This window comes from Populus nigra, chromosome 6 (assembly GCF_951802175.1).
Source record: "Populus nigra chromosome 6, ddPopNigr1.1, whole genome shotgun sequence".
Lineage (NCBI taxonomy): Eukaryota > Viridiplantae > Streptophyta > Magnoliopsida > Malpighiales > Salicaceae > Populus > Populus nigra.
This window is the reverse complement of record NC_084857.1, coordinates 4,859,490-4,875,361: the sequence shown is the minus strand read 5'-3', so window position 1 is coordinate 4,875,361 and position 15,872 is coordinate 4,859,490. Positions and strand designations below refer to the sequence as shown.

Sequence of the window (15,872 nt, the reverse complement as noted above, 5' to 3'; positions counted from 1 at the left end):
TCGTGAGTTTAACAAGTTTATTCGAGTTGGTTTTTATAATTTTTTATTGAATTTTTTAATTTTATCATTTAATATTGAGTTGATTGAGAATTATCTGAGTTCTTTTAAGACTAATCAAATTAACAAAGTCATATCATATTATTAAAATAATTATATGTGAAATATATTAAAACACAATCCGCTATTATAAATATATTTACTTTTAACCATTGTAGTGTGTGTGTGGTAGAAATAAAAAAAAAACAACTATATTTATGCTGTTAAAAAAATAATATTAATAATTTAACTATTTTTTTAAAATATATATATATATATATATATATGTTCTAAGACCATCTCCAAGAAGAGATGTTATTTTAAAGAGCTAAATTCACAAGATATCATTTTTAATAGTATAAATATAGTTTTTTTTAGTCATGTATACTCTAATGGAAAAAAATTATTTGAAAAGCTAATTGTATTGCAGTGTAATAAATAAGTGTTTTATTTTTTTTAATGATTTTGATTTTTTTATAGCTATATTTAATTGATTTATTTTTTTGTTAGTCTTATTTTGTTGGTTTTAGATTTTTTTTTAAGATATATAATAATAATATTTGTAGAAAGAAAAATACATTTTGGCATTTTGTTTCCCTTCCCCTGCATGAAAAGAAAAACTAAAATATTAATATTTGGCTCTCCATTTAACATTGTGTCGGAGTTGCCCTAAGAAAATCCAGCCCTGTACCTAGGCTAACTCTAGGTAGGTTGGCAAGAATCTAAAATCTTGATTTTATCAGAGATTGAGACTGATTAAACTTTAAAGAACGAGCAAACAACAGCCCTTTCAATGGCAGCAGGGACCGGAACAAATTGAGAGTTCCATCAGCTTCTGCAACACAGGGAGAATTTTGTGTTGAAAATATGTCTTTTAACAAAATACATGTGCGTGTGATATAGGCTTTAAAATTAATGTTTATATAAATTTAATTTATAAATTTATAAATTTGAACCGATACTTTTTAAAAATTAAACTTAAAACCTGAGAGTTAAGTGAGGGTGAGAGGTTTTAAAATCACGGGACAGTTACAATATTACAGGCATGTTGTGTTGCGCAGAGAGAAGACCACAGATGCCCAAAGAAAATGGCAGCTTCCATTCATAGGGAATAGCGTGTGCATCATCGTTCATATCATCGATTTGACCAGTGACTGTAAAATGACATGATGAAAAGAAAGACAATACACTTTAAAGATCGGGTACTTTAGGAGTTTCCTGGCTATTTGCAAAACAGCATAATAATCTAGAATAAATGAGATTCAACATGAATACTGTACGTAGATGAGGAGAGAAAAACACCAGCAGGCAAAAAACACAACATGTAAAATAGAGAGTAGCAGAGGACTGCCACATGAAAGTGTCAGACAAGCAAAAACAAAACAGGTCCTGGCCTGTCAAATAGTTGGTTAATTATCCATGCACTGTCAAGAAGATGGTAATTGCCTCGACCTGGACCATAGGGTTATAGAAGCATTCTGGTCCTTTCATCCTTCTATTAGAACACGATACATCAAGGATGTAAAGTGTGATTACAAGTTAGACAAAATGTAAGGACATTGAGTGTTCACACGCTCAGAATAAACTTTACCTTAAAAACATCATTTAATTGTAATGTTGAGTTTATTCGTGTAATTCTCTAATGTGTTCGTCCATCGAAGATTTTATCGAAATTAATAACAAGGAATAAAGTGAAAGTTGACGCGGACCATACGTTAGTCAACAAAGATAAAGAGTTATTGACTACATGATGACAAGTTTTAATTCAACATGTGTACATAAAAGCCAATTTAGCAGCATGCTGAATTAGCTAATCTTGAATTATCTAAAAGTTTAATTCATCGGGACCACCGAATGTTTAATGATCCTTATTCGAGATTATACTTAATTTTATATTATGATTTGATCTATATTTACTCGTTTAATTTAAATTTTCTGGGTTTTTAAGCCGCCATCTCAACTTTGTTTTACAAAAAACAGCACCGGGAAAAAATCAAATACAAAGCCGAGATTTTGATAGTAAAAGTGGTTTAATTACTGTCATTCATTCTCCATTTCCATTATTTTGACGGGGTTCTTGTCATTTATCTTCCACTCCAAAATGAGTGGACAGACTTGCGACACGTAGTAGAAAAAGGGAGGAGAGATGTAGCGATCTCGATACCTGCAATAATCATAGTTTCCCCATTTTATTGATATCTTGATGTAATTAGACATTTTCATTAGGAATCATAGCAGAAGCTAGATAATATTGTGTAAGCAGCCATATATATATATATATATATATATATATAGATAGATAGATAGAGAAAGAGAGAGAGAGAGAGAGAGAGAGAGAGAGAGAGAGATGGGCTCGTCCTCCATCCTTCCACCATCGGGATTGAAGGGAATCTTTCTCTCATGGTCTCCTTCCACCGGAACCACTCTCCCTCTGGCAGTTGAAATAAACAGCAGCCACTGGCGACCCTAGATTGTAAAGTTCAGCAAAGTCCCTGGTGTTGAAATTCTGGCGCCACCCAGGGGCATACACTGTTTGCCTGCCTAGTTGCCTAAACAGCACAAAAACAAACCGATGAATTCCCGCTGTCGGCCTTGGGCTCTCGTAGCACATAACCTCTTGCCCTACGCAAATCACCAATACATGCTTAGTTCATTGTATATACGAAACAACACAAAAAAAATAAAAATAGCATACAGTAAAATGGAATATTAGGATCAACCTCCGCACATCAGACTGAGTTTATTTTCCTAATCAACGAAGACAACCGCAACAAGTCGTGGTAATTAGCTGGAACACATACAATATGGCTACGTACGTACACAGTAACCCTTTCACTATCTTTGCCCGCCACAATTCTCATTCACACTTTCTCTTGCTTTTTATAAAATCGCATTGACCGTGACTGGAAACGAAATAGACAATGCTAGCTACTTGCCTAAGAACTCTTAGTGTTTCATCGTAGCCTCCAACATCATGTTATCGTGAGAATATAACCACTACAAACTCTAGATGTGTTAGCGGCGCTGTTGTAAATATTATTATGGTATTAGGTGATTAATGCAGCATGGATTCAATTTAAATTAGGCCCGGCAAGATCCATCTAAATACTGCTAAGATTAATCTACATGCTGCTGAAACGTGATTATTATGAGATATATTATAGCAATGACATTTTTCAACTAGGCTTTTTAAGAAATAACGCTTTTTTAAAAATTAATTCTGTTGCAGATATAGCTAAGACCATCTAAAAGAGCTTCGGTGGAAAAGGACCACTGCACAATTAAATTTTGATCCAACCATTCGCCAGCAAAATATTCACTGAAATAGGATCATTAGGAATCATGTTTTGAAGAATAATGTTGTCCTAGCAACCGAGATGCTCTACAACAAAATCAGAATATGTTCCCTGTAGTTAGTGTCCCTCTCCACCAATCCTCCACACAAAAAAGATTGAAAGGGTCCTCATGGAATTTTCTAGTCTTTTAATAATATACTAAAGTAAGTATACTCACCAAAGTTTGCCCCGGTAGTTGCTGGAATATCAGTCACCAACCTGCAAGTTCATGTCACAAGACAGTAATTTAATTTCAGCTCTTGTTCAAATGAAAATGTAAACAATCCGTTTAAAGTAACTTGTAAGAGGATACATGCGCAGAATTCCCGCGTGTTTTAGATTTATAATAATTAATATGTATGCGCGCGCATGAGACACGGGCTGATTTGATATTTTTCATATCAGCCTAGCATTGTTTTTAATATAATGTTAATTTGTTCGTTTCCAGTGAAAGCGAAACGGTAAAATTGTTAGGAAAGGAAATGAAACCTTTGTCTTCATATAATTTTTTATTTTTACATGAGAATTTAAAAATCTATTCTCTATTAACACATGGCACAGTGGATAATTTGATGGCACGCTGTAAAGCTCTGACATGAAGGTGACCTGGCTATGAGGTTATTCTGTTAAAGGCATGCAAACAAGATTTGTCTCTTGAATGTATAAAAAACCAGTGAAAAGGAAAATATGTAAATTCCGAGGAACCAAAAAGGTTGCTCGATATTGCTACCCATTATCATCGTACATGTAGGACCCGACATCCTAAAACAAATCCTAGTCAATACGAGGAAGACCCCCTTCCACAGTTTTGCTTCACTCACGCTACCAGTAAACGACAACTCAAACAAAAAATGAAACGAAAAGAAAAAAGAAGAAGAAATGGAACAAAAAGAAAACAACGAAAGGAACAGGCTGTCAATCAAACAAGAAAGAAAATCACAAGCAGGGGGCAGTACAAAGGTCACGGTCTTCGAATTTACAGTATGCTTTCGGCTTCTTGTAATCTTATGGGTATATATGAAGGACAATGCATGGCATATATATAGCTTTTTCCCAGCTCAGTACTTGCTTCCATGAGTGTAAGTCACCCGTCCAGACCAATAACTCTATGAGAGTACTGTTACGAGTTGTAATAGCAGATAATAGACAATGCGTTGATCCATAGTAATCGTCGACGTACAGGTGAAGTCATTTTTAGAGAGCGCTTAAGTAGTTCCATGGTCGGTTAGGTTAATTAATTAAAGAACGATCGGAGTAAATCGACACTAAAAAAACACGTTGCTTTATAAATAATTATCAGGTTTGATCATTTGTGTGTGAGACAATCATCCAAGAACTCACCATCACCTTAAATGCATTGTTTAATCTGGTGTCTGTCAAATAACTATCCCAGTTGAAATTAAGTACTTCTACATGCTCTCTTACGAAAGTCTTTCGAGTTTAAAATTGACATGTACAGATCTAGGATGTTGAGATTAGAGGATAGTATAATTCCAAATCCGGATCATTTGACGAAAAAATCCTTGGTATCATGTCAGGGAATCTCTTCAATCCAAATTAATAGCCTAAGCTCTCATGCCCCTCTGACTCGCACTTTTGTGTTAGATCTGCTAGAATAGCGAGATTGAAATACAGTGTGGTGTGAGGGAGAGGCCAGTTACCAATACATGTATTCTCTTTGTTTTGGGTCACTTGAGCTGGGTGCATCAGCGTCCAGTACCATATATTAACCTACGATGAAAGTGAATCTCACTGCTCAGATGTGTGTGTGCGTGCGCGAGAGGGTGGATGTATGTGTGTGCGAGAGAAAGGCCAGTTACCAATGCAAGTATTCTCTGAGGTTTGGGTTACTTGGGCTGGGTGCATCAGGGTCCACCATAACCTAAGATAGAAGTGAATTTCACCGCTCATCAGGTTTCAAAGAATCCAGAGAATAAATTATACGCGATGAATGACTAAAAAACAAAAACATTACTGCGTTGAGGAGGACATGGTTGGGACTTACCAGAGTGTAGAAGGTCCTTAGATCTTCCCCACCGATATCAACCCTGGGCTGGTTGACAACGTGAGAGGGTTTGAGCTCACAACCATTGTTAACCTCTCTAGAATTGTAATTGACCCTGAGGGAGATAGATCTTGTGAAGGGGTCCAACACGTCCCCTATAACACGGCCAACACTAAGAGGTTCTCTATCCCTAGGCATTCTTGCACAGCACTGATCAACTTGTATGCAAATATAGTTTGAGTTGTTGAATGAATGTTAGTTGATTTTTTGCAGCAATTTAAGAAGATACAACGGCTATTTATAAACTCTTTTGTGGTATATATTTTATTTTATTTACTGCTATGCTGTCAATAGAATCTACCTTGCTTTATTATTTTTCTTTTCTTCTCTTTTGGGGATTCCTAGATGACGTTTTTGGGCTTGTGGTGATGCCTCGAAGGCTGAAACTCTATTGCATCCGGAGTCCTAGTAGAATAAAGGAGGCAACCTTTTTCGCTTTTCTCAAAATTAAACAAAAGCCAGTTTCATTTTTCACCTGGTCTAGTGGTTTTTGTTCTCAAAAAGAGCCAGATTCACGTTTCCCAACACACAAAACCCCCCCTTTCTTGTGAACATTTAACAAAAGTAACTGAAATTTTTTCTTGGCATTCCTAATTTATAATTTGGCCCCTAATAAGTTTTTCTTGCTCCCCCTCCCAAACCAAGTTCCCTGCGAAGGATCTCAAAGCCCTTCTACCTAGTGTAAACACACCCAACATAGTTAGGTATGTACGTAAGATGATAGAATGCCAGGATATTATTTGAAACTTGAGTTTAATTTGTAGGATACAAGAAGAATAATTGATACTTTCTTGTTCTTTTAGGAAAAAAAAACTAAGAAGGTATTTGTTGAATTGCTGTGTTAATTTCTTTAACGTTAACGTTTTAAAAATATATAAGAAAAAGTGATTTTCATTCGCAATATAGCTATCTTGCAATAGAATTATCAAATTTCATTTTTGATGAGTTCTGGGATATTTTTCAAGTTCCACGGGATTTCCAAGTGCAAAGTTTTTTTAATCTTGTTGATAGATCTCCACGAAACTAATAATGGGATCAAACCGATCCAAAAATATAGTATAGGGACCGATGGGGTGGAATCTCTTGTTCAGGTACGAGTTGTATTTGGTGCAAGAGTTCAAGGGTTTGAACACCTTTAACCCAATAATAAACTATTGCTCGATCGATCGTTAGGAAAGAAATAATCATTACAGGAAAAGGTAATTAATGGTTTACTTAATCCGATTTACTAACTGCTAAGTAAATAGTAACTAGTATAATTAATGATGATGTGACAGCTAATGTTTTAATCATATCGGCATTAATTATGACTCTCTAGCTAGAATATATAAATCATAGAGTTTAGGATTTGATAAGTAGATTTTTAGATTTTTTCTTCATGTGATTGCTGGAAATATCATTATTTATATTTGATTGGAAACAAAATAGCGATAGGAAATTCGTGAAAAATCAGATTAGGTTTATTGTTTTATTTTTAAGACTTAAACATCTAAAATCCAATTATTTATGGCTTACCCTTTTATAAATTATAAATAACAAGTGAAATAATAAATTTACAATCTAAGAAGTCCCCTTCCCAAACGCCCCCTAATCTTCTTTGTTTTCTGCAAAGGATATGCTTCTTCTCCAGGCAGGACGACAACACGAGCTACAGAGGCGATGTTGTTTGACTGTCTTCAGTCTTCTTCACCGTTGCTTGCTTTGATGCTCAATTAGATGGAGTCATTCGTCTTAAGAATTCCATCAGGAAACCTGCGGGTGCCACGCGCCACCTAGCTATCCTTGCAATTCCTATGGACCCCCAAATGAACGAGCTGTAATTATTCAAGTCTTGCATGCAAGGTTCTCCATGGTCCTTGTCAATATCCCAAACAATTTGAAATCATTTTCTCAGTTTCACCAATACAAAGATGGGAAAAAATAGAGAGACAGAGACTTCCCGTCGTCAAGAAAGGTCTGGGATCGGTATATTTGCCTGTAATTGTATATATAGTCACCTGTTCAAACCACAGGAAAAGCGGAGCGGAATCTAGAGTTTGAAGGAAGTCACCTGTAATTGTATATATAGTCTAAAACTCACCATAATAGTCCAAGGATTAAAAGGAAAAGGGAAAGAAAAGGGTGAGACAAGGTCCTTTTCTTTTCCATCCTGTTGGGCGGTTGAGATGAGTCCTATCAATCATACACAGTAATATCTTAAATTGCGAGGCTAATTGTTAGTGATGAAAATCGATATCTACGGCTCAAATGTTTACTAAATTTATAACTTATCGATTCTTTATTCATCGAATCTTAAGTATCTATTATCTTAATATTATTTATTGTTAAATACAGATTTTTTTATTATTATTATTGTTTTAAACCTTGACAGGGCAGCCCATGTTCGCCTTCTGAACAACCAACCCAGCATGAAACAGCCACGGTGCAATATAGTGGCACCGGCTCCCCACGCCTGCATGATCTGTCCGCATCAGAAACCATAATTACCTGAAAGACGGAAAGCAGTGCTCCACAGTATGCTGGTGCTTCTAAGTACAAAGGCGGACACTATTCACAACGAAGAGTATGAAAGGTAACTCGAGATGAGAAGAAGACACGTAACTCGAATATGAAAACAGATGAGGACAGCTGACCATCCCTCCCTTCCTCCTCCGGGAAGGATCTTTAAGGCCACAAAACTCTAAACTGCGGGACCCAATCATAAAGCATGTATGGACCCCATTCACACAATGGGGGTTGGGGATATATTTGGCTGCAATATTCGAAAATCCATACGAGTATTTCGTTGGTTGCTTTTTCTTTCTCACCTTTCACTTTTTTCTCTTCTTCTTGATAACACCATTATTCCGAGCGACGAGAACTATCCTAAAATGGAAATGCATTGCTTGGCTGCCAAGCCACGGCCAGTCTCCATCTCGGCATACCCAAAATCAATAGATGCCTTGTTAAACCAATCAGAATGATTTTAAATATTTTATATATAGCACTTATATTTAAGCTGGGTTTGAGTAAAGTTTAAGTAAAATCTCAAAGAGCAAAGTCGAGCTTTCAGACAGGTAATGAATACTGCTCTACATACCTCTGCATGACGCCGGGTCGAATCAAATTTAAAAGGACAGGGCCGAGTTTTCATACAGGCATATTTAAATGTTGTTCTACTCGCCCTGAAACTTGATATCTACCTGGCCTCAAGTTTATTGATATACTATACATATATTTATGCCCATGAATCCAGTGAAATCGATATTTTTGTTATTAATTATAGAGAGGGAGTTTAAAGAAATTAGGGTTGTTCATTTGAATGTAAAAATGGATGCATGTCACTGCCCTTGTAGCCAAGCAATTATACATTATTGAGTAGCTAATATCATTTATATGCAACGCTCGAAGAAATATGGAATTGGTGTGGTCCTTATAGAGGCGAATCATGAGTATATATATATATATATATACATATGAGTAGTTTACATATCAAGAAAACAAAAGATCAAAGAGTTGATATGTGTGTGTGTATAGACTTTCATATGTAATCAATGTTCATATTTTATACTGATCCATCTATTAGGCCTTCTCAATCTTAGCAAGGGAAGGACCAACGCAAACATTGGAGCTAGAGATCTGAAACTTCGGAGCAGAGAGACCTTTGATCAACACATCAGTTACTTGCTTATCATTAGAGATAAATCAAACAACAATCTCTCTCAATGAATTAAACATGTTCACGAACACAGAGCAGATCAACTTTAATATGTTTGGAGTGAGCAAGTATGACTGGATTAAAGGCAAGATAAGCGGTAGATATATCTGTTGTCACAAAATATACCAGTTCTTTCACTTGTCTTTAATTTTTTTAAAGCGTGTTGATTAATTAATTATTTGAGAAAATATTAATTTAGTCTATTTAATTATGAGACACGCTGGTAATTTAAATGTAGTCCAATAAATGCACTCCGATAATTTAAGTAACTTTTTTCTAAAATCATTTGTCTTGGAAATATAGTTGATATTACAAAGCCAAACTGGTAATTTCCCTTAATCTGAAAATAGCCAGGTACCTTCATTTTTTTTATCCCATAAAAATCCACAGAATCATATTTCTCCAGAAAGAATTTAAGGCTTAGAATTTTTTCACTGTACAAAGGTACATAAAATTTTATCATATGCTTCGCAATTGTGTGCCTAGATTATTTTTTTTTTCTAATAAGATTCAAATTAATCTCTGAATTCAGGTTTTAATTTCTTAAAATAGTAGACACATTGTATATATTTTTGCAAAAAGTACAATTTAGCTTCTAAATTTGTTATGATCATTATTAGATCCCTGGAAAAAGATTTTCAATTAGCTAGGTACTAATTTCTTAGATTTTTTATCAAGTCTTTTTTTTCCATCCAGGTGCTTCTCGTGCAACTATCAGGAGACAGCCAAAACATTTAAAAATGACATCGATTGCCTAACTAAAAGAAAATAAATCGAAATTAAGGAACCAATTAGAACTGTTGTAACCCATTTTTGGGTCTCCCCCCACAAAAATATAAATATATAGCCAAAGAAGGTTAGAAAAATAGCAGGAGGCAGAAGCGCTCAGAAAATGGGCGGAAAATTGGTCAATGAGGTTAAAAATACAAAGATTGGATTTTTGACAGTATATTCTTGAAGGAGGAGAGCCCTGTTGAGAAGGAAATTTTGAAATTTGAGGAGAAAAGCCCAAATTTGAATGTTTATGGACTTAATTGGATTTTTAAATGAATTTTTAGGGGATTTGATTGCAAAAAAAATTGATTTTTAAGTCAATTTGGGCTTTAATTAGAAGAAATTTAAGTTCTGGAGCCAAAATATATTTTTTAAGAATTTATTAGGTCAAATCAGGGGCTTAATTGCATAAATATTGAAGTTTAAGGCCCAATCAGGGACTTAATTGAAGAAATCCGAAACCAAGAGCCAAATTGGAGAAGGAGCGTAAGTATAGGGGTTGTAATTAACGAAATCAGGAACCTAATTGAAGAAATTGAAAGTTTATTGATCAACTAAGGGCTCAATTGAATAAATCAGAGGCCAAAGACTAAAGTGAAAAACGCGGCCAACAAGAGGGGCGGAGACCGAATTTGGCAGGGATGCAATTGAAATGAATAAAAGATGATTGAGGGCTGATTTGAAAATTGGCGCGTTATGGCGCCACATGTAAATGATACGGCGCGTTTTCTCCAAAACGACGTCGTTTCATACATTTTAAAAAAAATAGCAGAACGGCGTCGTTTTGAACGACACTGTTTTTCTTTCTTCTCCCCCCCCCCCGAACATGCAGCGGGGAAGAAGGAAAAAAGGAGCTTTTGTTTAAATTTTTGTCGGGTCCTCTCTCGCCTGGAGCCCACCGACCGAACACACTGGTTGACCACCCGCCGTGCACCTGGCAGAAAACCGGGGGGAGCCGAACCTTGGCAGTCGGGCCCAATGGCCGACCAGCCGGCTGCTCCCCATGAGAACAGTAAAAAGCCACGCCCTTGGCTCTATAAATAGAACTCAAGAACGCTGAAGAGAGGGAGGAGGAAAAGGAAAAAACAAAGAACTGAAAGAGAGGAGGAGAGAGACCCGAAAGAAGAGAGAAACCGAGAGGAGAGAAAACAAAAAAAAAATAGAGGAAAGAAAAAAACAGACCAAGAGAAGAGAGGGAAGGGAAGAAAAAAAGGAAGACCGAAACATAGGAAGAGGAAGGAAGATTTGAAAATTTGAGGAAAACAAACCGGGAGGGCTGTCACGGGAAAACATTAAAAAACAGAGCACCGTCGCCGCTGCTTGGAGCCGCCGTCCGTGAGCCAAGACGCCGCCACCAGCCTTCGCCACAGCACTGCCAGAAACGCAGCAAGCCACCGCCTCCGTGCCAGGTAACTCTTCGTCCCCCCTATTTCCGGTGTTTATTTTTTTCTTCTCTGCATGCAGAACGAATAACGTTCTGCATGCAGGGGTGGGGGGAAATAATTCCCCCCGCCTGTTTTGGTCTGGGCCAGGCGGATCCTGGCCCAACCCTGTCTTCTGGGTCGGGCCTGGCCCAGAAGAGAATAATAGTATTTGGGCCGAGATCGGCCCAATACCTTTTGGGCTGAGTCCGGCCCGGTTGGGTGGGCCGGACCATCCCATCCCATTTAATATTATATGTTACATACATTGTATTTTGTATTATATATATATATATATATATATATATATATATATATATATATATATATATATATATATATATATATGAAAAATTATGAAAATTCTGCAAAAAAAATTATTTAAAAAAATATGTGATTTTGTTGTAATTTTATTACTGTATTTTGATCAATATCGGTTTGTATTTTTATACTGTAAAGATACAAATCCGGTATTAAAATACCTGGTTTTTGTCAAGACATAAAAAAATAAAATAAATTAAAAATGTTTTGTTTTCATGCATACGGCCTAGTCTCTCCAATATATATATATATATATATAAATATTACAACATCATATTTTTCATACAACAAAGAAAATTTCAAAACAATATATGTATTAGCATGCATTTTGGCTTTAATAACCAGTTTATTCAAGCCATGAGAACTAGGCCAATATTTCAAAAATTCTAAAAAAATCTTTGTCTTATTTTATTATATGGGATTATGAATTTATACATAAAGCGTATTCCTGATATTAAAAATATGTTCTTTTTACATAGATATTAGAACGGTTAGGTTTTACTCGATAAGATAAGGACCTCCTTATTGAGGAGGACTTTTTTTGAACCATAGACGGACCAACATACATAAACATTAGAACGGTTAGGTTTTACCCGATAAGATAAGGACCTCCTTATTGAGGAAGACTTTTCTTGAATCATAGACGGACCAACATACATAGACGTTAGAACGGTTAGGTTTTACCCGATAAGATAAGGACCTCCTTATTGAGGAGGACTTTTCTTGAACCACAGACGGACCAAGAACTAGGAAACACAACGAGACCTTGAATTTTATCAGGCAAATAAACAATACAGCTTATCTTAGGTAGAGCGTATTTGGGGTGCTAATACCATCCCTTTACGCAACCAGTCCCCGTGCCCGATCTCTAAGACCAGTTAGGGTTCCTAGTGATCAAAATACTAAGTGGCAACTTCCACACCATTTTTTATTGCTTAGAGACAAAGAATTCCTTGTCTCTTCATATTTACCAGATATATACCCCCCATACCCATTTGAAGGAGGACGATCGCCGCGACGTCGCGCACCCGCGATAAGAACAATGTAAATCACGCACTTGACTGAAAAATAGTATATTTCAACACCACCAACAATATATAACAACAGTGGACAATGGAATACAGAATCTAGAAAAAAAAAACACTACAGAAAAGACACCACTAAGAAAAAGTGATTTTCATTCGCAAAATAGCTATCTTGCAATAGAATTATCAAATTTCATTTTTGATGAGTTCTGGGATATTTTTCAAGTTCCACGGGATTTCCAAGTGCAAAGTTTTTTTTTATCTTGTGGATAGATCTCCACGAAACTAATAATGGGATCAAACCGATCCAAAAATATAGTATAGGGACCGATGGGGTGGAATCTCTTGTTCAGGTACGAGTTGCATTTGGTGCAGGAGTTCCAGGGTTTGAACACCTTTAACCCAATAATAAACTATTGCTCGATCGATCGTTAGGAAAGAAATAATCATTACAGGAAAAGGTAATTAATGGTTTACTTAATCCGATTTACTAACTGCTAAGTAAATAGTAACTAGTATAATTAATGATGATGTGACAGCTAATGTTTTAATCATATCGGCATTAATTATGACTCTCTAGCTAGAATATATAAATCATAGAGTTTAGGATTTGATAAGTAGATTTTTAGATTTTTTCTTCATGTGATTGCTGGAAATATCATTATTTATATTTGATTGGAAACAAAATAGCGATAGGAAATTCGTGAAAAATCAGATTAGGTTTATTGTTTTATTTTTAAGACTTAAACATCTAAAATCCAATTATTTATGGCTTACCCTTTTATAAATTATAAATAACAAGTGAAATAATAAATTTACAATCTAAGAAGTCCCCTTCCCAAACGCCCCCTAATCTTCTTTGTTTTCTGCAAAGGATATGCTTCTTCTCCAGGCAGGACGACAACACGAGCTACAGAGGCGATGTTGTTTGACTGTCTTCAGTCTTCTTCACCGTTGCTTGCTTTGATGCTCAATTAGATGGAGTCATTCGTCTTAAGAATTCCATCAGGAAACCTGCGGGTGCCATGCACCACCTAGCTATCCTTGCAATTCCTATGGACCCCCAAATCAACGTGCTGTAATTATTCAAGTCTTGCATGCAAGGTTCTCCATGGTCCTTGTCAATATCCCAAACAATTTGAAATCATTTTCTCAGTTTCACCAATACAAAGATGGGAAAAAATAGAGAGACAGAGACTTCCCGTCGTCAAGAAAGGTCTGGGATCGGTATATTTGCCTTGTCAGGTTCAAACCACAGGAAAAGCGGAGCGGAATCTAGAGTTTGAAGGAAGTCACCTGTAATTGTATATATAGTCTAAAACTCACCATAATAGTCCAAGGATTAAAAGGAAAAGGGAAAGAAAAGGGTGAGACAAGGTCCTTTTCTTTTCCATCCTGTTGGGCGGTTGAGATGAGTCCTATCAATCATACACAGCTATATCTTAAATTGCGAGTGTACACTTACGAATCTTCGCGTTGCTACTTGTTAGTGATGAAAATCGATATCTACGGCTCAAATGTTTTCTATATTTATAACTTTTTTATTCTTTATTCATCGAATCTTAAGTATCTATTATCTTGATATTATTTATTGTTAAATACAGATTATTATTTTTACTGTTTTAAACCTTGACAGGGCAGCCCATGTTCGCCTTCTGAACAACCAACCCAGCACGAAACAGCCACGGTGCAATATAGTGGCAGCGGCTCCACGCCTGCATGATCTGTCCGCATCAGAAACCATAATTACCTGAAAGACGGAAAGCAGTGCTCCACAGTATGCTGGTGCTTCTAAGTACAAAGGCGGACACTATTCACAACGAAGAGTATGAAAGGTAACTCGAGATGAGAAGAAGACACGTTACTCGAATATGAAAACAGATGAGGACAGCTGACCCTCCCTCCCTTCCTCCTCCGGGAAGGATCTTTAAGGCCACAAATCTCTAAACTGCGGGACCCAATCATAAAGCATGTATGGACCCGATTCACACAATGGGGGTTGGGGATATATTTGGCTGCAATATTCGAAAATCCATACGAGTATTTCGTTGGTTGCTTTTTCTTTCTCACCTTTCACTTTTTTCTCTTCTTCTTGATAACACCATTATTCCGAGCGACGAGAACTATCCTAAAATGGAAATGCATTGCTTGGCTGCCAAGCCATGGCCAGTCTCCATCTCGGCATACCCAAAATCAAAAGATGCCTTGTTAAACCAATCAGAATGATTTTAAATATTTTATATATAGCACTTATATTTAAGCTGGGTTTGAGTAAAGTTTAAGTAAAATCTAAAAGAGCAAAGTCGAGCTTTCAGACAGGTAATGAATACTGCTCTACATACCTCTGCATGACGCCGGGTCGAATCAAATTTAAAAGGACAGGGCCGAGTTTTCATACAGGTATATTTAAATGTTGTTCTACTCGCCCTGAAACTTGATATCTACCTGGCCTCAAGTTTATTGATATACTATACATATATTTATGCCCATGAATCCAGTGAAATCGATATTTTTGTTATTAATTATAGAGAGGGAGTTTAAAGAAATTAGGGTTGTTCATTTGAATGTAAAAATGGATGCATGTCACTGCCCTTGTAGCCAAGCAATTATACATTATTGAGTAGCTAATATCATTTATATGCAACGCTCGAAGAAATATGGAATTGGTGTGGTCCTTACAGAGGCCAATCATGAGTATATATACACATATGAGTCGTTTACATATCAAGAAAACAAAAGATCAAAGAGTTGATATATGTGTGTGTATAGACTTTCGTATGTAATCAATGTTTATATTTTATACTCATTCAATACCTTAATCTTAGCAAGGGAAGGACCAACGCAAACATTGGAGTGAGAGATCTGAAACTTCAGAGCAGAGAGACCTTCGATCAACACATCAGTTACTTGCTTATGATTAGAGATAAATCAAACAACAATCTCTTCCAATTAATTAAACATGTTCACGAACACAGAGCAGATCAACTTTAATATGTTTGGAGTGAGCAAGTATGACTGGATTAATGGCAAGATAAGCAGTAGATATATCTGTTGTCACAAAATATTAATTTAGTCTATTTAATTATGAGACATGCTGGTAATTTAAATGGAGTCCAATAAATGCACTCCGATAATTTAAGTAACTTTTTTCTAAAATCATTTGTCTTGCAAATATAGTTGATATTACAAAGCCAAACT

At 36.1% G+C, this 15,872-nt stretch overlaps 1 protein-coding gene across 1 annotated transcript; it reads right to left on the bottom strand.

The window, feature by feature from the left end:
* Positions 1 to 2,201: 2,201 nt before the first annotated feature.
* LOC133697020 (protein VERNALIZATION 3-like) lies at positions 2,202 to 5,630 on the bottom strand. The gene is made up of 4 exons (XM_062119338.1): positions 5,377 to 5,630; positions 5,192 to 5,253; positions 3,550 to 3,590; positions 2,202 to 2,658 (listed from the first exon to the last, which is right to left on the bottom strand). Exons 1-4 carry the CDS (start codon positions 5,572 to 5,574, stop codon positions 2,435 to 2,437), a joined length of 525 nt encoding a protein of 174 aa, XP_061975322.1. The 5' UTR covers positions 5,575 to 5,630; the 3' UTR covers positions 2,202 to 2,434.
* Positions 5,631 to 15,872: the final 10,242 nt, after the last annotated feature.

What these genes read in the sequence shown, in the direction of transcription:
- LOC133697020 (XM_062119338.1), bottom strand. Translation starts at nt 5,574, where the DNA reads ATGCCTAGGGATAGAGAACCTCTTAGTGTTGGCCGTGTTATAGGGGAC. An exon ending in TAAGGACCTTCTACACTCTG is followed by an intron (nt 5,254 to 5,376) that starts GTAAGTCCCAAC and finishes CTTCTATCTTAG; the next exon opens with GTTATGGTGGACCCTGATGC. An exon ending in CTCAGAGAATACTTGCATTG is followed by an intron (nt 3,591 to 5,191) that starts GTAACTGGCCTT and finishes ATGAACTTGCAG; the next exon opens with GTTGGTGACTGATATTCCAG.